The 25,821-nt window shown below is 38.1% G+C and overlaps 1 protein-coding gene across 1 annotated transcript; it reads right to left on the bottom strand.

Moving 5' to 3' along the window:
* Positions 1–7,893: 7,893 nt before the first annotated feature.
* On the bottom strand, positions 7,894–8,829 carry LOC110216218 (olfactory receptor-like protein OLF3). Its single transcript, XM_020998002.2, has one exon. The coding sequence runs from the start codon at positions 8,827–8,829 to the stop codon at positions 7,894–7,896; it is 936 nt and encodes a 311-aa protein (XP_020853661.2).
* Positions 8,830–25,821: the final 16,992 nt, after the last annotated feature.

The following is a 25,821-nucleotide window of genomic DNA, read 5'->3' as shown; positions in this document are numbered from 1 at the left end:
AATATTATGGAGTCTGAGGGAAACCACTAGATTAGCAGAAAATCCAGATTCTAAGGTATGAATTGGAACTTCCTGTGATCATCGCTCCTTACTCTTAAATTAGAAAAGTTCTCAGGAAAAAATACTTTAAGACTCAGTTTTCAGATGGCACCTCCTCCATGAAACCTTTCCTGATTGACCCAATTGGTAATGTTTTCCCTCCTTACTCCTCATCCCCATATTACACACACACACACACACACACACACACACACACACACAGATTTCTTTTTGAAGGGCAGCATGGTGTAACGGTTAGAAGGCTCACTTCATACGCAGGAACCAACCAACCTATTCATAAATCACCAGTCATTTACTAAGCCCCAGGTACTATGCTAGGTGCTGTTGTTTGTCTTTCATTTTCAAAAAGGACCAATGACATCACTAAGTCAAATATTGCAACACTAGCATACAAAGAAACCCTGTCTTCTTTAGATTCATAGTGCACCATAAATGTAAGTCTCTATTGCCCTCTAATGGTAACTCATGTTTTAATGGATCTCTGAGTTGATTGCATAGCTTTATTAAGCAGTATCTTCTTTGAAGCAAATAACACTTTCATTCCATCAAAAGTACGTTCTTCTTGGGAGATTCTGATCCCATGACATAAAAATAACAATAATAATATGCTTTCCAATCTCTTCAATTAACTTTTTTTTGGCTACTAGTTGAGAAAACAGAAAGTTGCATATCTTTAAAAGTCATTAGAGGGGCAGCTAGGTGGCACAGTGGATAGAGCACCGGCCCTGAAGTCAGGAGTACCTGAGTTCAAATCCAGCCTCAGACCAAACACTTGACACTTACTAGCTGTGTGACCCCGGGCAAGTCACTTAACCCCAACTGCCTAAAACAAACCGAAAAACAAAAAACAAGTCATTAGAGACAAAACCCTAAAGTTACAACAGTTGTGGGTATTATCACAGATGGAAAAGGAGTATCTGAATAGATACATGTCTCTTTTCCAGCAGCTGCCATTAGTAGATGTTTCTGGAATAGCTTTACAGCCCACATCCCCCAGGAAGAGCCAACAGGGTCGATATGAACTTCTGTAAAAGGATAGGAGTGATCAGAAGCTCTAAAATTTAAGACTGAGCAGAATGAGGCAAGTCATTTCATTTTCCCCTACTCTTTATAATAGTTGAGATTTTGTCTTTTTTTTTTAAAGCTGCTTTTGAGTACTCTTCTGAGAACTGAGTTGGTTAAAACTTTTAATGCCAGGCCTAATGTCAGGAAGACTTGAGTTCAAATCCAACCTCAGACAGTTACTAACTGAGTAACCCTTGGTAAGTTACCTAACTTGTTTGCCTCAGTTTCCTCATCTGTCAGATGAGTTGGAGAGGGAAATGGCAAAATATTCCACTACCTTCACCAAGAAAACTCCAAAGAGTTGGATACAACTGAAACAACTGAATAACAACAATAACTTGACAACCACACTAATCTCCCTGTTTTTAGTGAGCCAGATAGATGAGGCACTGGACCTCAAGCTAAGATGACTTGCACTGAATCCTGCCTCAGACATTTACTAGGTGTGTGACCATGAGCAAGTCACTTAACCTTACTCTGCCATGATTTTAGTCACCTATAAAATGAGAATAATAATCACATATACCTCACAGGTTGGTGTGAGAATCAGATAGCTACCATTTATATGCTTTAAGGTTTGCAGAGCACTTGTTACAAATGTTAACTCACAACAATCCTGTGAGGTAAATGTTAATATTATCCCCATTTTACAGATGAGGAAACTGAATTAGAAAGAAGTTAATAGACTTCCCCAGGGTCACACACCTAATAAATGTCTCAGGTAGGATTTGAACCCCATTCTTCTTGATTCCAAGTCCAACACCTTATCTACTAAACCAACTACCTGGCTGCCAAATCTCAAATCAGACAATGAACAAAAAGATTTTAGCAAATCTTATGTAAGTATTATAAGTATTTATTATAAGGACCGTAAAAACATTTGCTATTATTAACAACTCCACAGCAATACCTATCTCTTCTTCAGCCTTGTACCAAATTCCTAGCTTTCACCAATTGTCCTATCCACCCATCCACTCTATTCATTTGCTTTACCCTCTAATTATTTAACTTCCCTTGTCTTATGTGCTTGATTTGCCCTTAGGAATGAACTTCCTCTCCTACTAGACATGATCTTTTAGGTTCTGTTCCCCAGCCTTCCTTGACCCTGCTTTATTCTTTTGCATATTCCTTAATTGGCCTTGATTCTTTTCCCTTTTCAATCTCATAGTCTTAAATCAGTTTTGGAGGGCTTGTGGGAAGACAGGCAACTTAATATTACAATTGGTAGAGTTGTAAACTTATTGAACCATTGTAGAAAACAATTTAGAATCATGAGACAAAAGTCACTAAATTCTTTGGACCTTGTCACCCAGAGATCCTGCTTTATAACCCAAACAATTAAAGACAGAAAGGTCACAAGTATAATCAAACCTCCTGCACATAAAGAGACTGACCATTGATAGTCACAGAATCACAAAATCTCAAGGTTGGAAAGGAATATAAAATCCACATACTCTGACTCATACCTTAGCAAGAATTCGCTTTACAATATTCTCAGCAAGTGGTATTCCAATCTCTACTTGAAGAACTCAAATAAGGGGAAATCCACTGCCTTCTAAGGAAAACTATTCCACTTCAAATACCAGGAAAGAGCTAAGATTGCACCACTAAGTTGTCTCCCTCAAGTTTTCCCAATTTTCCCAGTTTCTTCAATCATTATTCATATGGCATGATCTTGGAGCCCTTCATAATCCCAGCTACTTCTTTTTCAGTCTTCTGTAACTATAGTTTTTTTGTTAACTCTGACTTCAAGTTTTGTTCTTACACAGCTTATTGATGGGGCAGCCACTTGGCTCAGTGAATAGATGTCTGGGCCTGGAGTCAGAAAGACTCATCAACCTGCTTTGAAATCTAGCCTCAGACACTTGCTAGCTATGTGACCCTGGCCAAGTCATTTAATACTGTTTGCCTCAGTTTCCTCATCTGTAAAATGAGCTGGAGAGGGAAATAGCAAACCACTCCAGTATTTTTGCCAAGAAAACCTCAAATGAGATCACAGAGAGTTGGACATGACTAAAAAACAACTGAACAACAAGAAGTTTATTGATGTCCTTCCTAACAACATGATTTTCTAAACACTTGATCAGGACAAAATACATGGGAACTATCACCTTTCTCATTCTGGATAATATATGTCTCATTCAGAAGCTATCTTTATGTACCACCTCCTTCTTCTCTGTTCACCAAAGGCAGAAATATTTTTTTTTCCTCTGAACAATTTGTAAATGTTTATGCACTTGTCATAATATGTATTACATTATAGCGTTTGTATATGAATGTATATGGGGATCTGAGAGTGTTGTGTGCAATCCCTTTGGAGGATTTGTTTTCCCCAATTGCTATCAGGTTCTAGATTGGGGTTTTTAACTTATTTGTATATCATGTACCCCTTTGGCAGTCTGGTGAAGCACATGGACTCTTTTTCAGAAAAATGTTTCAGAAAAAATTTCAGAAAAAATAAAATGATTATAAAGGAAACCAATTATATTAAAAGACAGCTCTCAAAATACATTTTTTTTAAGTTCACAGACCCAGGGCAGCTAGGTGATGGAGTGGATAGAGCACCGGCCCTGCAATCAAGAAGACCTGAGTTCAAATCCGACCTCAGACACGTAACATTTACTAGCTGTGTGACCCTGAGCAAGTCACTTAATCCCATTGCCTAGCCAAAAAATTAAAAAAATAAAAAGTTCACAGACCCCAAGTTAAGAAATCCTGTTAAATCTAATACTCATTTCTCCTTCCTGCTGAAAATTTGCAACTTTGTTTTATATCCTCTCTCTGGAGGTAGATAGCATTTTTTCATTGTGACTCCTTTGGAATTGTCTCGGGTCATTGTGTTGATCAGATTAGCCAGATCTCTTACAGTTGAGAAATGAGAACTTTATCAGAGTTGCTTGCCTTTTTAATGAGGGTAGGTGGGGAGGGAGGAAGGGAGAAAATTTGGAACCCAAAGTTTTAAAAACACATGTTTAAAAAAAATGTCTTCACATGCAACTGGGAAATAAGAAATACAGGAAATGGGGTACAGAAATCTATCCTGCCCTACAGGAAAGCAGAAGGGGAAGGCAATAAGAGAAGAGGGGGAGAGATAGAAGGGAGGGCAGACTAGGGGAAAGGATATTCAGAATGCATGCCATCTTGGGGTGGGGGGAGGGTCGAGATGAAAATTTGAAACTCAAAATCTTGTGGAAGTAAATGTTGAAAACTGAAAAAAAACCCAAGAATTATTTTCTTAAATGATAATTTTTATCTCTTTTTCCATCTGGCTTTTTCCCCAAATTCAAATTTTTAAGGAGTTCTTCTCTTCAGTGTATTTTTATGCATCTTTTATTATTTGGCCAATTGTTTTTATTACTTTCTTCATATTTTTATTGTGTTTCTTTTACCAAGCTGTTCATTCTCTTTTCATAATTTTCTTGCATCATCTTTATTTCTTTTCCCAAGTTTTCCTTTGTTACTCATCTTTCTTTAATTCTTCCAGGAATTCTTGTTGAGTTTGGGTCCACATAGCACTTTCCTTTGATGATATTTTTGGTGCTAGTTTTTGGGGCGGCCCAGGTACTATTATCCTAAGGAAGGTATGTCACCGCTGTCCTTGTCTGCACTCTGGTATTTACCTTGGAAGGGCCTCTGGTCCTTGGCAGCTCTACACACTGGCATTCACGAAGGCCCCCAATCACTAATGATTAACTATCATTACTCCTCTCTGCCTTGGACCTGTGACCCAGAACTGAATATGAGCAGTAGAGTTACTAATCAGCGCCAGCTATACCCAGTGCCAGCAAAGTGTTACCTGTGATCTCTTTCTGACCAGTTGTCCAACCCCCTTGCCATGTCTGGGAGAAGAGCTCCTGAAGTTGCTGCTTCTGCTGTGGCTGCTATTGCCATGACTATGCTTGTGGGCTCTGGACAGATCTTTACCCCAGTGCCACAGACTTCTCCTCCTGACCTCTCAGGTTTTCTTACACTGGAAAAAATGTCTCGCCCTGACCTTTTGTTGGCTCTGCTGTTCCAAAGTTTATTTGAGGCATTATTTTAAAGTTGTGTGGAGGGGAATGTCAGGAAAGTATAGCTGGGTGACTGCCCCTAATCCTCTATCTTGGCCCCACCACCCCATGCACTTTCACAGAAAGTGCTAATGATCATGTTTGGGATGTGATGGGCTTGATATGGAGGCTATGTGTTACCTCTTTGCCATGGCTTAGTTATCTTTAACACAGTGGTGAGTGGAAACATCTGATAATGACTCCATTCATTTTTTCTCATGACTCTGCCAGTGTCAGAAGATGGTAGTATGAAGACCCAGTCTACAAGGTAAGGATGGAGGAATATGGTTAGCAGGTGTCTCCATTCTGCATGGCCATTGTCCTCTTTATTTTCCCTTTCCTATTAACCTTTAACATCCAACTCAACCTTCAGACTTCTAGTTACTGGTCCAAGAAGGGTCTAAAGTGTATACTTCAAAAGAATAGGAAGAATAACTGAACCTATTATATGATTGTCATAGGGAAACATTTGGTCATAAAAGTCTCTCTACTAGCCATTCCTTAATAAATAAATGACCAAATAGGCAGTTTTCAAATTAAGAAATCCAAGATACCAACAATCATATGAAAAATGCTCCAAATCACTAATAATTAAATAAATAAAAATAGAAGCATCTCTGAGATTCCAGCATGCCCATCAAATTAGCAAAGATTTAAAAAAAGAAAATTACAAATGTTGCAAGGTCTGCAGGAAAAGAGGCACACCAGTATACTAGCAATAGAACTGTCTGTTGGTCCAGCCATTATGAAAAGCAATTTGGGACTGTGCCCAAAAAGTAACTAAAATGTGCATAACCCCTAAATCAGTTCCACCACTACTAGGTCTATACACCAAAGAGATCAAAGAGAAAATAAAAGGACCATATATACAGAAATATTACAGCATCTCTTTTTATAGTCACAAAAAACTGGAATTTAAAGGAATACCCACCTTTTGGTGAATACCTAAATAAATTATGGTATATAAATGTATAGAACACTATTGTGCTATAAGAAATGATAAAATAGACAGTTTCAGAGAAAATTGGGAAATCCTTTATGAACTGATGCAGAATGAAGTGAGTAGCACTAAGAGAGTAACTCATACAATGAAAACAAACATTATACAGAAAAATAATATTGAAAGTCTTTAGAACTCTGATCAGTGCCATGACTAGAGGACCATCAAGAAAGTATGCTATCCACCTCTAGACAAAGAGGTGATGAACTAAAAATGCAGAATGAGACATATATATTTCAGACATGGCAAGTGAGAGAATTTGTATTTGTTCAATTATTTGTATTTCTTACAAGAGTTTTTGTCTTCCCTCCTCTGCTCTCCTCTTTTCTCTTCTCCTGTCCTCTCTTTTCTTTCCTTAAGAGAGAGAGATAAGGAGATAAAATAAATACTTGTTAATTATAATTTTTAAACTTAAAAATTGAAAACCTAATAGCTATAATAAAAGCCAGACTTGGAAAAATGGGCTATTTGTCAATCATTCAATGTGGTGTGTGGTTTCTTAATTAAAAAAAAAAAAAGAAATAGGGGAAAGTCCTTCTACTACTGAAAGCTGGCATCTTAGAACCTTGCCTCGGGCACTAAGAGGTTAAGTGACTACTTGTCCAGTATCACAAAGCCAGTATTTATCAGATGAAGGGCTGGAACCCAGGTCTTCCTGGCTCTAAGGCCATCTGTCCATGGAGCCTCTGTATAGACTTAGCTTTGAGGGGAAGATTATTGTTGTTCAGTCGTTTCAGTTGTGTCTGACTCTTCGTGACCCCATTTGGAGTTTTCTTGGCAAAGATACTGGAGTGGTTTGCCATTTCCTTCTCCAGCTCATTTTACAGAAAAGGAACTGAGGCAAACAGAGTTAAATGACTTGCCCAAGACCATATAGCTATAAGTATCTGAGGCTAGATTTGAAGTCAGGAAGATGTGTCTATCCACTAGAACACTCTGTTTTTACAGATAAAAGATCTTCAGATCTTTAAAGGCCCAGATTGGTGAAAGGATTTGCTCAAGGTCATATGGGTAGTTATAACAGAACCATCATTTGAACCTAAGTCCTCTGACTCCAAATCCATTGCATTTTTTTTCCATTTGGCTGTACTACATCCCTGCCCTTATCAATGTTTTTCCTAAAACCCCAATATTTTAGGTGTAGTCTGATCAGGGACCATCACCTTCCTGTTTCTGGACGTTATGCCTCCCAGTCAGAAACAATCTCTATGTTTCACTTCCTGCTTTTCTGTTCTCCAAAGTACTGCTAAACTACCCAGCAAGCTATGTGACTGATCTCCCTCAAGTCTGCTCTCCAATTGGAGTTCACAATATGTGCTGTATCACAAACATCTGTGCTTTGCTCAGTCTGTACAGTGCCACATAAAGGAGGGCCACTGGGGAAATGCAGCCCAGACACTTTAAACCATGTGCAAATTGGTATACCTGCTATATGAAAATGTCATATCTCTTCTATTAGACAGTAAGGTCCATGAGAGCAGGCACTATGCTGGATTCATTTTTGTATCTTCCTTAGATCCTTACCTAGTGCTGTGAACATTGGAGGCACCCACAACAGGTGAGTTGAAGAATAAACTACAAGAAGCTCTGACTGCCATTGCCTATCTGTTCAGGTATCTGAGCAGAAAGGATATGACTGCCCCTGCTTCTCTTAGCTTCCTTTCTCATGATAGGCGAGAAGGTAATTCTTGGAATGGAGTAGAGGGAACATTAGAATGCTCATTTTTCTTCAGAGATTCCCCCCAGTGCTTTCCTCAGGGCACTCATCACCTCTTTGTTCCTCAGGCTGTAGATCACAGGGTTCAGCATAGGAGCCACTATGGTATAGAATAAAGCTATCATCTTCTCAAGTTCAACTGTGGAGGTGGTGTGGGGCCACATGTAGGTGAAGATGGTGGCCCCAAAGCAAAGGGAGACTACAGTGAGATGGGAGGCACACATCCCAAAGGCTTTGTGATGTCCCTGAGTAGAACGGATACGCAGAATGGCTTTAACAATCTGGGCATAGGAGAACAGGACCAAGGAACAGGGAAACATGATGACCACAGAACCTGAGAAGGTCACCATGATCTTGTTGAAGGAAATGTCCACACAGGCCAAACACAACACTGCTAATGTCTCACAGACAAAGTGATTGATAACATCTTTACACAGGGGAAGTCGAAAGGTAATGATTGTCTCCATGAGTGAGTTCAGGAAACCAGCAGCCCAACAGGCAGCAGCCAGAGCCATGCACAGCCCTCCATGCATGATGACTGTGTAGTGTAGGGGATAGCACACTGCCACATAGCGGTCATATGCCATTGCTCCCAGCAGGAAGAACTCAGTCCCAGCCAATCCCAAAGAGATATACAACTGAAATACACAGCTAGTGAATGGGATGGACTTTCTTGAAGACAGGAAGTGGATGAGCATTTGTGGGACAGTACTGTTCATGTAGCAGATATCCACAATGGAGAGGATGCTAAGGAAGAAGTACATGGGGGTATGGAGTCGGCTGTCCATCCTGATCAGGTGGATGATAAGGAAGTTTCCCAGCATAGTCACCAAGTACATGGCCAGGAAAAGGGCAAAGAGGTAGATCTGAGACTTTTGATCATTAGAAAGTCCTAAGAGCATGAACTCACTCACCCACGTCTGGTTGTACTTGGCCATATGATGGTAGTTTGTAGGGTAGTTTGTAGGTAATTTGTTGTTCAGAAGAGACTGAAATGGAAGGGCTCAGGGTCTAGAAGAAAAGATAATTTTCTGATAAGTTATTAACATTTCTATTCAATTATTTCCCTTTAGAAATGGAAGGGAAATGTTTAAGTGTTTTGCCTTAAAAAAAATAAAATAAATCCTGGTAGTATTGAACTGATTAACAAACTCTATAACTGTAACCTTATGAGACTGATAATGTATTATTACCCCCATTTTACAGAAGACAAAACTGAGTTTCAGAAAGGTTAAGGAATTGCCCAGATTCATGGCATTAACTGACATTCTTTTAGTAAGTTGCGAAAATAGATTCCCTCTACACTAGTGCTCTAAGAGTGTTAATTTCTGAAATCTTAATGAGATTTGCCATAGTATACCATTTGCAAAACCCTCTTTTGTTGAGATCTCAGTTCCTCCCTGCCCAGCAGTTCTCCGAATATCTCAAAATTCTCGATGGAGTGAAAACTTCCAACCTTGCACACCTCACATTTTGTTACTTCTTTCCCTCTTTCCGCTAGAATCTATCTCCCTAGCCTTTCTCCTCTGAAATCACTGAAACTTCAAATGAATATAGGAAAAAAGTCAAAAATTATACATTACGAAACAATTGTATTTTCTAGGTTTGGGGGTAGTGAAGAAAAGTAATCAAGTGACCTGCTAGGCATGGCAATGAAGATGGGAGGGGCAAAAAATCAGTTCTGTGAAACCTGCTTCAAATGCTTTTCTAACCATTGAACTGGAGCTAAGGATAGAGAATCAAAAAGTTCTTCCTACAGAGATGAAGACTGTACACATGTTGAAAAATGAAAAATCAACCAGTCAATCAATCAACATTTTAAAGTACCTATCATGTATCAGACACCATGCTAAGTGCTGGGGATACAAAAAGAGGCCAAAGACAGCCCCTGCCCTCAAGGAGCTTACAATCTAACGGGGGAGACAACATGCAAAAAAAATAAACAAGCTATGTTCAGGTTAAATAGGAAATAAATAACAGAGGAAAAGTACTGTTGTCACCAAAATAGTACTGTACCTTTTGTTTTCAACTTCCACTGATAATAGTAGTCCAAATGAATCGAAGCAGAGAATGGTGGGAGAGGAACAAGATGCTGCTAGCTTGTGCAAAGCTAAGAATGCCAAGCAGAAGAATTCTACCTAACTCAGGAGGAAATAGAGAGTTACTAATGATATTTTTAACAGATGAATGATATAACCAGATCCTTTCATACTCTTAGATAATTATAGCACTTCTGTGACGGACAGCAGGGGAGGAGAATCAACATTGGAATGACTGTAAGGTAGTTAGTTTTCTATATTCAGTCCTGCATTAGTCCAAGTGGGGGATAATTAGGGCTTGTGACAATGGGAATAGAGAAAAGGAGAGAGATGGAATTAGCCTACCTTGTAACTGATTATATATAAAGCAAAGAAGAGGGAACTATATTCTTGGAGATAGGAGGGCAATGAGTAAAGAGGCAGTAATCACAGTATTGTCATGAAGCCATGGTAGAAGAGGTAGACTTGTATTGCCATGTGGTTAAACTCAAACTCTTTTCTGACTGAGTAGAAAAGCTGGACACCTGTTAATTCAATTCAACAAGGTTATTAAGTACCTTCCACGTGTTAGTACTGTAGTAGATGCTGAGTATATAAATATGAAAAGCAATATAATTCTTGACTCTAAGCAGCTCACAATCCATTTGAAGTATAAAGCATATTCAGAAACATGGGTGATAAAAGGAGATAAATAGGGGCAATAGAGATGGAAATAAAATGTTATAAGGAAACTGAGAAGGAAAACATCATTTGAGCTTTAGAGAATCAAAGAATGTTTTATAGAGAAGATGGCTAGGTGCTGAAGCAGCATCAAGATTTCAACAGATACACGTGTGAAGAAAAGGGATTCTAGACATAGAGGGTGGCATGGACAAATGCAAGGAGGTGGGATGGTACTGAATAAGGTTAGGAACAACAAATAGTCCAGGTTGGAAAAGTCATAGAACACATGAGAACAAATACATTAAAATGTGGTTAGAAAAGTAGGTTAGAGACAGATGATTGAGGATCCTAAATGTCAGATTATCTGGCTATTGTGGCATACATACAGATCTATGCAAGTGTAATCCATCACAAAAAATATACATGCAGATACATATGTATTTGTAGCTTGTTTGAGGCTCTGTCCACAAAAGGCTAGAACTCAGGAACCTTGAAGAATTTAGCTACCTGCCCTGCTAGATAATTTAAGCTTATTTAGCATCTGAAATTCCAGGATCTGCACCTGACTCTGACCTTAAGGTTAAAGGGGGAGGTGGAAATGAGAGAGAGAGGCCAGAGAATCCATCACAAGCAGTGAATGTGAAGAGGTGATTATATAGGGGAAGCCATGCTAAACTAAAGGAGGAAAGGGGGGATCACCTTCCAAGACAATTTGCTGAGAATCAGGACAGTGGAAGTGTGGCAGACATATGTTGACCCAGAGCAAGCCAAGAGCAGGGGAAGAAACTTCTTTTCTTTCCCCAATCCCTTTCCACTTTCATATTATCTTCCCCATTAGAATCTAAGCTTCTTCAGCAAGGACTGCCCTTCTTGCCTTTTTTTGTTTCTCCACTACTTACAGCATATATTTCCTTTCTTTTTTTTCCTTCCTTCCTTCCTTCCTTCCTTCCTTCCTTCCTTCCTTCCTTCCTTCCTTCCTTCCTTCCTTCCTTCTCCAACCTAGGGAAAACTTATCCCTTCACTTCCTACTCTCCATTGTTGTTCTAGCTCTTATAAGAAAGCAATTTGGAATTTGTAAAGATTGTCCTTTTTTCTTCTAAATGCTCATTTTAATTTTTATGCTCTCAACACCTAAAAAGTGATGGTGATTTTAAACCTGAAGTGTTCATTGTATGTATATATTATTCAGATCAGGAGATAATATAAGTGAGAAGATGAATTTCTCTTCCTAAAGAGCATAGCTGAGCATAGTTGGAATGCTTGGAGGAAGAAAGATAAGAGATGGATGCCCAGTTCAGATATGAGAGACTGTTGATGAACTGGGGACTGAGCCATTAAAGGAAAGGAGAAAGACCATAGGAAACCTTGCATTCCTGGTAAAGAATCTGAGATCATTATACTCTTAATTTTTGTTTGTTTGGTTTTGTTTTATTTTTTAATGCAAGGTGAAGCAAACAAATACAGTGGCTGCTGTTTTATTATTTTTTTCTCCTAGAAGGCATAACATGCCGCTGTTTTATTATTTTTTTCTCCTGGAAGGCAGAACACACACCCATTCCCACATTAATCTGAGGGTGATGTTTTTGATCAGATGAAGTGATGACTATATCATGTTTTGTATTCCATAAATTTGTAGATAAATAACAGCCATAATCACTGATATAGTATGTCCGGCTTTTATGCAATATACATTTCATACAATATAGAAAATTACAAATTTGTTTAACATATTGAGGGATGGGATTATTTTTACTTCTAGAGATTTCTTGCTTTACAGTAGAATTTAGGGTAGAGATTCTTCAAAAGTGGTTTTCTTAAGTTATTTGTTCCAGCCAAATCATCCTACTTACTGTTCCCCATACAGGATGTTATATTTGCCACCTCCGTTCTTTTGCATAAGCTGGCCCTCATGCCCAGAATAAATTTCTCTCTCATTTAGCTCAAGTACCACCTTCTACACAAAGGCTTATCCCAGTTGCTGGAGCTCACTCTCTAAAATTTATAAAAAAAAAATTTTGTATTTATTTATCTGTGTGCATGTTTCCTCCATTAGAGTGAATGAGATACTAACATACTAAGTGGAGAAGATAACATGTATAGGAGGGCTTGGCTACAGAGCAGAGAGAAGGATGCAGTGATCATAAAGGTTCAGTACAGTGAATGGTAAGGCACAGAAGTCCTTGAGAGGCTTTGGCATGTCGAATAGCAATGCCTGAGAATCGGTCAAGGTAAGTGGCAGGCCAGCTGATAAGCCCTAGTAGACTTTAAGGCCCATTTCCAGTACAAATTTTAAGTCCCAATGACCCTCCATTTTACTAGAAGCATTGTAGTTGGTGATTTCCTCTTTATCCCAGTGGTGTAAGTATTCATGTTTATCCTCCCAAGGGGAAGGAGTGACAACTGTCTTATCAACTTTGGCAAGGTGGAAGTAATGGACTGGAAGGCTAGAGTACAGTGGGGCCTTTGGGTTTCCTGTTTTCCGCAAGGAAGGTGATTAGGAAATGGGTGGGAAGGTGGGAAGCATTCAGCTGGGAAAGTAAAAAGTGAAAGGGAATACAAAGACTATTTAATTTAATTTTTGTCTTTATATAAAACACCTAACATGTTGCACAATGTCATATAATAGGCACATAATAAATAATTGTTGAATAAATGAAAATAGACATGCACATTCACTCACCTATTCACACATTTACACACCTATTCACACATTTACATATCCAGATGCACACATCTATCCTGCATGTAGTTATCTGCTTATACATGAAAAACATATATATCTTTAATATCCCCTCAAATATGCACCCAAATCCACATGTGCCCATGCAGATATCATTATATGAACCCTCATACATTCTCTCTCACACACACACACAGGTAAAGTGAACATGCAGGTTGAAAGGCATATATGTATGTGTGTGTGTGTGTGTGTGTATATATATAGATGTAGATATAGATATAATGTGTGTATGCATACATGTATATGTGTATATATGTGTCTATATACATACATACATGTACATATATAAACACATGTACGTTTATATGTGTAAATGTGTGGTGAATAAATGTGTGGGTTGGGAGTGATACAGAGAAAATATTTCTATGTACTTCATTACCTGGTGGATGGGATATCAATTCCTTTACAGTGTCAGGAACCCTGCCCTGGATAGACAATTGAAAACCCTCAGTGGCTTCATCCTTCAATATAGACCATGATGATAGTATGTAGGGAAAAAAGTGTGTGTATGCATGTATGTATGTATGTATACATGTATGCATACACACATATACACATACATACATATATACATGCATGCATACACACATATACACATACATATATACATGCATGCATACACACACATATACACATACATACATATATACATGCATGCATGCATATTTCTTCAGACACTCTATTGGGAGAACAAAATTTATCCCCATACTAAGAAAGGATATTAAATATAATCTTTCAGGTTGACTCTTTCAAGGGATGTATTTCATATTTATATTCTGCCTACATCTGTGCTAGTATTGACTATACCATGAGGTCTCTTCAATAATTTATTATCTATTTGGAAAGGGGAGCTGTTTCCCCCAACCTGGCTGGAGTCTTGCCTTCATGGCCCAAGTGGTCTGAGGGAGGTTGCCCAAACAAAAGCCTTTAACTGAGCTTGGTAACAAATAACTATCATGGAGAAAATGAAAGACTGTGAAGAGGGGTCAAGGAAGCAAAGAAAGGGTGGAGAGGGAAATAAGGAGAGGAAAGTAGGCTCTCTGAGATTGTGTTTAGCCTGGTTCCTTTTCCTTCCCTGTCTTCTCTTGGTACTCATAGAACAAATGTCCTAAGACCCCTTGGCCCCCAGCAGGTATTCAACACATACTTGTGAGTATGAAAGTAAAGGTGACATGGCTGAAAAAGAATTCACTATCTTCCTTCCTCCAAGCTCTCTTCTCTTCCCAAAGGAACCACCGTCCTCCTAGTCATCCAGACTCACTCACCCCACATATTCAATTTATTGCCGAGTCCTTTCATTTCTACCTCCATGATGTCTCTCATCTCCATTCCCTTCTCTCTCCTCTGACACTGCCACCAGCCTGGGGCGGGCATCATTTCCTGCTAGTATTCTCACAATGGCCTTCTGATTGATGTCCCTGCCTCAAGTCTCTCTCCACCCCAGTCTATCTTCCTGAAATGTAGGTCTGCCCATGTCCCTTTTTCAGTAAACTCCACTGGCTCCCTGTTACCTCCAGGATCAAATATCAAATCCTTTGTTTGACTTTTAAAACTCTTCCCAACCTTGCTTCTCCCTTTCCAGTCTTCTCACCCTTCACTCTCCTCCACAAACTCTATGACTCAGCATTCTTTCTGTCACCATTGTCTGATTGCTGCCTCTCTGCAGCTATTATAAGTAATAACAAGTAAACATTGCTCCTATCTAATTAAACCAGCATTTCCTTTAAAGACAGAGACATAGGAATCCCACATGGATAGACATAGAGATGACACAATCATAGATGGAAAGGTGAATGGACTTTGGAGGCCATCTAGTCCAACCTCTTCATCTTACATGTGAGGAAACTAAAATCCAGAGACCTTAAGTAATTCCCACAAGTCCATACAGGTTGTAAGTTTTTGTGTTGTTTAGTCACTTTTCAGTCCTGTCTGATTCTCCATGACCCCTTTTAGGGTTTTCCTGGCAAAAATACTGGAGTGCTTTGCTACTCCTTTCTCCAGTTCATTTTACAGATGAGGAAACTGAGGCAAACAGGGTTAAGTGACTTGCCTAGAGTCACACAGCTAGGAAGTGTCTGAGGCTAGATTTGAACTGACTCCAGGCCCAATAATCTCTCTACTATGCCACCTAGCTGCCCAGCTATAAATAGCAGAACCCAAATTTGAACCTAGTTTGCTTGAGGTTGTCATGGCCGCATTTACTCATTGAAATAGTTTTGTGTCATCTCTACTGTTTATTCCATAGTTGTTTATTTACTTTTAGGGCTATGTTTCCCACAAATGATCCCAGTGCCGCCAATTAGCTCAGAGGTGCACACCCAGCATAGAGAGAAAAGGAGTTAGGAGTAGCTGTGGAGGGAGGATTGTTTTTTATTAATTGCCCTAACTACGTTGAAATTTAAGAGCTGCCATTGGACACTGTCCTTTTGCCTCACTCAGTTCCTTAGAGAGTGGGTATAACTTTATCTGTTCTTTTTTCTATGCTTTTTTTTTTTGGTGAGGCAATTGGGGTTGGTTGACTTGCCCAGGGTCACACAGCTAGTAAGTAGCAAGTGTCAAGTGCCTGGTCTGAGATCATATTTGAACTTACATCCTCCTGACTCCAGGGCCAGTACTCAATCCACTGTGCCACCCAGCTGCCTCTCTATACTTTCTTAGATAGTGTAAAGAGAGTTGTAGGGAAACAAATTTGGGCTTGGTAAAGGATGGGAGGGAGCACCTGCTAACAGCGAGAGCTATCACTAAATAGAATGGATTGCCTCATGAGGGACATACTTCCTGCTGAAGGCTCCCAAGCAAAGGCAGGTTGAGCCCTTGGGTTGTAGAGAGAGATTCTTATTTAATAGTGGTTAGAAAAATCTACTGTTCTATAGAACCAGGGAAACTATTTATAAGATAAGTACAGCATTGTAAAAACAAACAATTTACAAAGATTTAAATATTCTCATGTAATGATCAATCCAGAGAACTGAAGAATACAACCCACATCCTGACAGAAAGATAATATACTTGAGACTCAGAATGAATCCTACATTTTTGGATATGGCCAACATCAAAATTTGCTTTGATTGGTTACATTTATTTGTTACAAGTTTTGTATTTCTTTTAGGAGAAGGGAGAGAAATAAGTCTTTGCTAATTGAAAAAAATAATTTAAAAAATCCCCTGGGGGTTGGGGCAAGAGTGGATTGGATTAGGTGGCCTTCAAGATCCCTTCCAATTCTGAGACTCTGAAAGCAAAATAAGCATTTTGAGCTTTTATTTTTACAGAGTATGAATTCCTTCCCAAGGCAAAAAGATCTACTTGCCAATGTCTCTTCCTGAAAAAAAAATAAAGAAATCTATTTTCTCCAGGAGGGATCATAAATCATAGTGATAATAGGGGTCATAAATTTAAAGTTGGAAGAGAATTTAGAGGTTGTCTAATCCAACTCCCTTTAGATGGCCTCCAAGGTTACTTCTATCTTTCTATCTATGATCGTATGACTCATAAGTGATGAGATTTGCTTAAGGTCACAAAGGCAGGATCATTACTGCAGTGAGTACTGAAGGCAATAAAGGTTCCCTTTGTTCCCTCAATGCTGAGAACACCAGAGATTTTTCAGGACCAGAAGAGGAAGTTCCTTTGTGGGAGTCCCCCTGGAAACCCCCATTTTAGTAAGAAGCCAGAGATCATGAGCACAGTCTGTCCCAGATTTATACTGCAGGAATGAGTAGGTTCAGACATTGAGCTATGACTCCAGCTGAAAGTCCTCTGAGAGGGCAGAACCCACACTAACTATTTCTTTATGTTTTGTGTCATACTTAGTCAGAGTAGACTTAGGAAGTGCTACACCACCTTCATTCTCTTAGAATTGTTCACCATAATGTGTCACTTATCTCTCCACTTACCAAATTAAAAAATAATTTTTGCCTTGGACTTCAGACACAAGAGTGAAAACATTACAGAAAAACTGGTTTCACAATAAGCAGTAGTAAACACTGAGGACCATAACTATGCATTAAGTCTATGAAACAACCAACTCACCTCTAGGGCAAGAGGTAATCCTTTGCTCTGGAAGGAAGGGCAGGGTTTGAAATTAGAATAAGCAATTTTCTTTGACCTCAGGGTTAAATCTCAAGTGACCAATTATTTTTTGTTTGTTAAAGTTCCTGTTATTTTTCCTCCCTGCCTATGTGGTCACTTTTTCTCACCCAAAGACCTTATCTATCAAATATTTTATATTGTCTACAGTAACTTTAAATGGAATTTCTATTTATATCTCGCTGTAGGGCTTTGCTATTAATATATAGAAATGCTGATGATTTATGTGGGCTTACTTTATATCCTGAAACTTTGTTAAATTTGTTTATTATTTCAAGTAATTTTTCACTTGATTCTCTAGGATTCTCTAAGTATATATACCATCATATCATCTGCAAAGAGTGATAGCTTTGTTATTTCTTTGCCTATTCGAATTCCTTCAATTTCTTTTTCTTATCTTATTGCTAAAGCTAACATTTCTTGTTCAGGGCTCGTCCTTCCACACCTGATTCAAAATCAAAGGATAATAGAAGGCTATTGTGTTCCCAGTAAGTGGTCTTTCTGAATTTTCTTGAAGATGTAAAGTGAGGGAAAAACCACATTTTCTTAGGTATTCATTTTGATAATTTCCTATATCCATTCTCCAGGTGTGAGCATATTATTCATCAGCTCAAAAGACTCCTTTGGCTCCCTATTCTACCAGAAGAAGGGGTTAAATTGTGGTTTTTTTTGGGGGGGAGGCATTTGGGGTTAAGTGACTTGCCCAGAGTCACACAGATAGTAAATGTTATGTCTGAGACTGGATTTGAACTCAGGTCCTCCTGACTTCAGGGCCAGTGTTCTATCCTCTGCGCCACCTAGCTGCCCCTAAGGTCCCTTTTAGATCCAACAGTATGTGATGCTCGGCTTATGAATCAATTCTCAGGGTTTTTTTTTTCACTTGTAATGTGAGAGGTTTAAAGCAGATGAATTCTGATGTTCTTTCTATTAGTACTTGAATTTCTTTTCAAAGGACAGAAGCTGGTCATGACCATGTATTTTAGTTCCAAAGGTCAGTAAAGGTTATTTCTTAAGAATTCCATCAAATGATGAAGGCCATGTGTTAAAGCACAGTCCCCCAGTATAATTGCCACATCAGAAGTAACAATTCAGAAATTTTACAATTCACTCTGTCATTACTGATGCATGGTATGATTTCAAAAAAAATTTTCATAGTATCTTTTCCCAATTACATGTCAAGACATTTTTTACCATTCATCTTTACAAGATTTTGAGTTCCAAAACTTTATCCCTCCCCTCCCTTCTTCTGAAAATGGTAGACAATTTGATATAGGCTATATATGTGCTGTCATATAAAACAGATTTCCATATTAGTCAGAGTTGTGAAAGCAGAAACAGATCAAAAGGGAAAAAAAACATGAAAAAGAATAAAGTAAAAAAATATGCTTCAATCAGCATTCAGAGACCATCAGTTCTTTGTCTGAATGTGAATAGCCTTTATCCCCATGAGTCCTTTGTACTTCTCTTGGATCTTTGTGTTACTGAGAAGAACTGAGTCGTTCATAGTTGATTATCACACAGTGTTGCTAATAATGTTCTCTTCATTAATTTGTACACATTTTTCCAGGTTTTTTTGAAATCTGCCCACTCATCATTTCTTATTGCACAATAGTATTCCATAATATTCATATACCACAGCTTGTTCAGCCATTCCCCAATGGATGGGCATCCCCTCAGTTTCCAATATTTTGCCACCATGACAAGGGCTGCTATAAATATTTTGACATGTGTAGGTCCTTTTCCTATTTTTATGATCTTCTTGGGATACTGACCTAGTAGTGTTATTGCTGGATCAGTGAGTATGTATAATTTGGTTGCCCTTTGTGCATAGTTCCAAATTGCTCTCCAGAGTGATTGGATCAGTTCACAACTCCACCAACAGTGTACCAGTATCCCAATTTTCCACATACTCGCCAATATTTAACATTTTCCTTTTTTTTTTGTCATATTATCCAATCTGACAGGTATGATGTAGTACCTCAGAGTTGTTTTAATTTGCTTTTCTCAAATCAATAGCATTTTCCATATGACTATGGATAGCTTTGATTTCATTATCTGAAAACTGCCTGTTCATATCCTTTGACCATTTGTCAGCTGGAGAATGGCTTGTATTCTTATAAATTTGATTCCATTCTTTATATACTTGAGAAACAAGGCCTTCATTAGAGATACTTGCTATAAAGATTGTTCCTTAGCTTTCTGCTTTCCATCTAATCTTGGTTGCATTGGTTTTGTTTGTGCAATAGGTTTTTAATTTAATAGAATTAAATTATTTATCTTATATTTCATAATGCTTTCTATCTCTTGTTTGGTCTTGAACCTGTAACTCATTAACTTTTCCTTTAAGAATTTGGATACTATACCACTTGGTGCATATATGTTTATTTAGTATTGATACTTTTTATCATGATGCAGTTCCCTTCCTTATCTCTTTTAATTAGGCCTATTTGTGCTTTTGCTTTGTCTGAGATTAGGATTGCTGCCCTTGCTTTTTTTCCCTTTTTTTATACTTCAGCCAAAACACAATTTTGCTTTGGTTTCTTACTTTTACTCTGTGTGTCTCTCTGCTTCAAGTGTGTTTCTTGTAATCAACATATTGTAGGATTCTGGTATTTGATCCATTCTGCTATTTGCTTCCATTTTATGGGAGAGAGTTCATCATATTCACATTCACTGTTATGATTACTGACTGTGTATTTCCCTCCACCCTATTTTTCCTCCTGTTTGTCTTCTTTCTGCTTTTACCCTTTCCTTCCTCGACAATGCTTTGTTTCTGTCTACCACTTCCCCCAGTCTACCCTGTCTTTTGTCAGTCCCCCCCCCACTTCCCTTTACTTAATCTTCTCCCCTCCTACTTTCCTGTTGGATTAGATTTCTATATTCAACTGATTGTGTATATTATTCCCTCTTTGAGCCAATGCTGATGAGAGTAAGGTTCAAGTGATGTCCGTTGCCCACCCTCCCATCTTTCTCTCCACTATAATAGGTTTTTGTGACTCTTCATGTGAAATAATTTACCCTGTTCTATCTCTCCCTTTATTCTTCACCCATTCCTCTTTCTCATCTCTTAATTATTTTTTTTATTCCCTTCCCTCAAATTCACCTTATACGTATACTCTCTAACTACATATATTCCTTCTAGCTGTACTGTTAGTAGTGCAATTTTTAAGAATTACAAGTGTCATCTTCACATAGGAATGTAAACAGTTCAGCTTCATTTAATCCCTTATGCTATCTTTTCCCTTTTTCCCTTTTTAGGCTTCTCTTGAATCTTGATATTGGAGATTAAATTTTTTGTTCAATTCTGGTCTTCTTGTGAAAGCTTGAAATCCTATTTTGTTGAATGGCCATTTTCTCTCCTTGAAGCATATTGCTTAGCTTCTTGGTTGTAGTCTTAGCTCCTTTGCTTTCCAGAATATCATGTTCCATAATCTCCAGTCCTTTAATGTTGCAGCTGCTAAATCCTGTGTAATTCTGATGGTGGCTCCCCAATATTTGAATTGTTTCTTTCTGGCCACTATTTTTTCCTTGACTTGATAGTTTTGTAATTTGGGTATAACATTCCTTGGATTATTTTGGGATCTCTTTCCTGAAGTGATTGGTGCATTCTTTTAATGCCTATTTTGCCCTCTAGTTCCAGGATATCAGGACAGTTTTCCTTGATAATTTATTGAAAGATGCTGTCCAGGTCCTCCTTTTGATTATGGCTTTCAAGGAGTCCAGTGATTCTGACATCGTCTCTCCTAGATCTATTTTCCAGGTAGTTGTTTTTCCAAGAAGGTACTTTCCATTTTCTTCCTCATTTCTTTTGACTTTGATTGATTCTTGGTGTCTTATAGAGTAATTAGCTTCTACTTGCCCAGTTCTAACTTTTAAATAGTTGTTTTCCTCAGTTAGCTTTTGAACTTTTTTTCCCCATTTAGCCAATTGTACTTTTTAAAAAGCTGTTTTCTTCAGTGAATTTTTGTATGTCCTTTTCCATTTGAACAATTCTACTTTTTAAGCAGTTGTTTTCTCTCTTGTATCACTCTCATTTCTTTCCCCAATTTTTCTTCTACCTCTCTTATATGACTTTTAAGCTCCTTATTGAGTTCTTCCATGAGTTCTTTCTAGGCATGAGACCACTTCACATTTTTTTTGTTTGTGTGTATGTGTGTTTGTCCATAAGTGTTTTGACATTGTTGTCCTTTTCTGAGGTTGTGTCTTGATTTTCTCTGTCACCATAATAACTTTCTATGGTCAGATTCTTTTTTATTGTTTCTTGCTCATTTTATTTGGCCTTTTCCATTTCTTTTAAATTTGAGTTCTGCTCCCAGAACAGAGGCACTGTCTCAGGCTTCTTGTGCCAGGGGCTGCAGGTCCTAGTTGTTTATGTGATGTTGCACTGATGTTGTACTGAGGCCCATGGAGATCCTACTGGTGCTACTCTGAGGGCATGTGGTGGGGATAGCTGGCATTACTGGAGGCCATAGGGTTCTGGCAGCTTACTTCGTGTTGAGCTGGGGTCCTAGAGCTGGCGTCTGGCATGTACTGAGGCTAGTGGAATGTTTCTGCATTTCCACAGGCCTACACTGAAGCACATGGAGGTCTGGTTGCTGGAGGCTGCCTGTTTGCCCAGGACAACATGCCCAGCATGTGGGTGGTTCTTGGATCTGGAGTCTGCCCATTCCCCTGGTTAAGCTGAGGCACATGGTGGGGGAGGGGGTCCTAGTGTTGGCTTTTGCCTGCTCCAGCACCCTGGGGCCCAGGATCTCCCACTGGTTTGCTGAGGTGGGGCTTGCTATTGGCTGGCTGGGATGCTTCTTGTCCTGCTGATATTCCAAGTTTCTTGGCCTAAAAAAAATTGTTTCATCTCATTTTTTTGCTGGTTCTTCTGTTCTATGATTTGTTTTAGGACACTATTTTTGGTTGTGTGGAAGTGAATATGGGGAGAGTTATGGTGATTTACGGCTTACCCCACCATCTTCCGTGGTATTATTTCTAATCCTTAGCTTAGGAAACAGACAGTTGCCAAATCTTGTCAATTGAACTACCTCAATATTTCTGACATCTATCCTATTCTACCTACTATATAACTATAATAGTTCAGACCTTACCACTTATTGTGTTGACTAATGCAATAATCTCCTAATTACTGTTGTTTTCTCATCTCCTCTCTCCTTTTTACAATCCATCCTGTGTAGAGCTGTCAATAAGACATTCTTAAATCACAGGAAAGGTTCATATAGGAGTTAGCATTTGAATTGAACCCAAAAGAATCTAAGGATTCTAATAGGTAGAGGTAAAGAATGAGTCTGTCCCATGCATGGAGATACTTGTATAGTAATATGATGGTAAAGTCCACAAAGTCAGAAGCACAGCTGAGAGGGGAATGAAGAATGGGCAGCCTGGACCTGTCACTAAAATGCAGACTCCTGGAAGGAACTTACCAATGGGAGAAGGGATGTTGGAAAGATGTTCTAGGGTAAGAAGCCTACAAGTGTTAAGGAAAGTTCCAGGGTGAGAAGTTATCATGTTGGTAAAGTCCAGAAAATTAGATGCCCAGGCCACAGGGCAATCATATAGTAAGTACTTAATAAATGCTTTGAAATCCATTGATAGATTCATTGCTACCTTCAGGTGCCACCACCCATTGAACTATCTGGTGAGGCAACTAATGTGATCCTGTTATAATTCAAATGAATCCCAGTAATTGATATGTGAGACAAAAAGTCTGTATGGGGCAAGGAAAAGAGCACTGGGCAAGGAGTTGGGAATTCTCTCTACAAATCTGATACACTTTTTCAAGAGATAATAATGGTAATAGCTAACATTTATATAGTACTTAGTATGTGCCAGGCACTGTGCTAAGTGCTTTAATGTTATTTTCTTATTTGATCCTTGCAACAAGCTTGGAGGTAGGTGCTATTATTATCTTTATGTTAGAGATGAGGAAACTGAGGCAAACAGGGTGAGACTGGATTTGAACTCAGATTTTCCTGACTCCAGGTCCAGTACTTTATTTGCTGTACCACCTACCTGCCACTAGATTGTCCTTCTATAAAATGAGGAGAAGGGCTAGGTGAGATAAAATAATGAATTATTTACATTTTGGCAACAAAAAAAGGCTTAAAAGAACTTATTTCTTCTGTTACTCCTTCCTAACCTTTCCCATATGTATACTTTAACAGTTTAATTTCTACTGTAGCTATGGTTAATTTGTCATTTTAATTTTGCTGTCTTTGGTTTGTATCACTTCAAATAAGCATTTCATTTTTCTAGGTATTTTTCATAGTTGTCATTTTAAAAAATGGAATAACATTCTGTTACATTAACCTAAGCACAATTTTGAATTCATTCCTTGATCATTGAACATAGAAGTTACTAATATTTTCACTATATTTGTTGTTTGAATTATTCCTTATTATATATGTCATTAGCATAGTCATTTAATCTATGTCTTTTGCTAGTAACTATTTCATTGTATTGTGATCTGTAAAAATTGTGTTCAACATTTCTTTTAAAACTTATTTATAATGTACCTAAGACTTACGTTATGCTGAGGAATATGTATATTCTTTAATATATTCACATTCAGAAAATACTGCCTCTCAAATCCAACTTCTCTAAAAATCCATTCAATTTCATATTTGCCTTTTCAATTATATTTCTCTTGCATTTATTCAGCTCTCAGAAAAGAATATTAAAGACTTCTACAGTTTTTGTTTTATTGTCTGTCTCTTTTAAGTTCAGTTCACTTTTCTTTTATGAATTACGATGATATGATATTGATACATTAAACAGATAGTACAGTAGATAGAGTTCTGGACTGGGAATGAAGTAGACCAGAAATAAAATTCTACTCAGACACTGTGAACCTGGTCAAGTTATAATCTCTCTGATACTCAGTTTCCTCATCCATAAAATAAGGACAATAATAGCTATTATCTTTGTAAAAAATTAAATGAGATAAAACTTGTGATCTAATTAATGATTATTTCTGGGGATTTTTTTGGGGGGGGGATCAGGTCTACTAAATTAGTTGATCAGGAGGATATAGTTTCTCAAGTTTTTAACAAAACATTTATTTTCCCCTTCTGGGTTACTTTGGATAACTTATTCATCTTGGAGTCTCTAAAAGTTTAAGAATAGAAGGTGGAGACCTATAAATAACCACTAATTATTTCACTGATGAATACCTATGGATGTTCTCCAAATGGTTGTTAGACCTCAATATATACTAATTGACTTGAATTTAATTTTAAAAGAGCTGAATATATTTCATTGAAGAGAGATGAACTGATTTAGACTGAACATTCACAGAGTGATTTAGACTGAAGGGTAAGTGAATAGATAGGCCAGTATTTTCCAAATAGCAGTCCTCCTATGGATAGTTTTAAGGGTCTCAAAACCTCTGCTACTAAGGGAACTTATTTTTAGTTACCCATAAACTTTTTAAAATGATGCTTCATTCTTCCTATATCCTGCTTCTTCTGCCCACAGCTCATTCCTTCCCATCCCTTCCGTGCTGATCTTATAGAAGATTAGAAGCTGTACGTAAAAGAGAATTTAGATGTCTGATAAATTGACAGCAGTTTGGGTTGAAAAACACTGGATTAGACAGCATTAGTGGTTTAGGACACATGACTATATGGTGAAAGGACTCTAAGAGCAAAAAGTGCTACAAGAAGAAAGAAAAATAATTTACAAGTAGTTCAGTGGATAAGTAGCTGGAAAGAGAAGATAGGAGATAATATTAGGCACTTCTAGAAGTTATGACTAGCAAAATTCTGCTATTTGAGAAGTCAATGAATTATCTGCAATGTAATTCAGCCTGAAATAAGTGGAAAGATTTGGAGAACTAGGCATATGGGAACTTATTTTCTCCATGTCCAAAGAACCTGGAAGAAAACTGGTTTGGATCAGATGTAGACACAGAGAAAGAGGAAGCATTATTAATTCTAATACTTAACCTCTGTTAATTATTTTGTATTTATCCCATATTTAGCTTTTTTAAAACAGTTACTTGCATATTGTATTCCCCATTATATGATAAACTCCTTTGAGGGCATGTGCTATCTTTTGATTTTCTTTGTATCCCCAGTACTTAGCACAGTGCCAGCAACATAATAGGTACTTATTAAATGTTTCTTGACTGACTTAACTCTAACTGAAATTTAGCATTTCCTTCAATTATGAAGAGCTCCATAGGCTTGCCCAGACCACCTAAGGGGTCCATCACACACACCTATACACACACCCACACACCCACACCCACACCACAGTTTTAAGAACCCCTAACATACAAAGTCAGACAAAAAAAGGATCTGACCTTTGGATAAGGGAAATTGACCAAATAAGAAATAGAGAGGATCATAGGAAGTAAAATGGATAATTCTGATTTCATTAAGTTAAAAAGTTTTTGT

Source organism: Phascolarctos cinereus, unplaced genomic scaffold (assembly GCF_003287225.1).
Source record: "Phascolarctos cinereus isolate Bilbo 61053 unplaced genomic scaffold, phaCin_HiC Scaffold_1;HRSCAF=81, whole genome shotgun sequence".
NCBI lineage: Eukaryota > Metazoa > Chordata > Mammalia > Diprotodontia > Phascolarctidae > Phascolarctos > Phascolarctos cinereus.
Note: the sequence above shows the minus strand (reverse complement) of the source record. Positions and strands in the feature narration are given on the sequence as shown.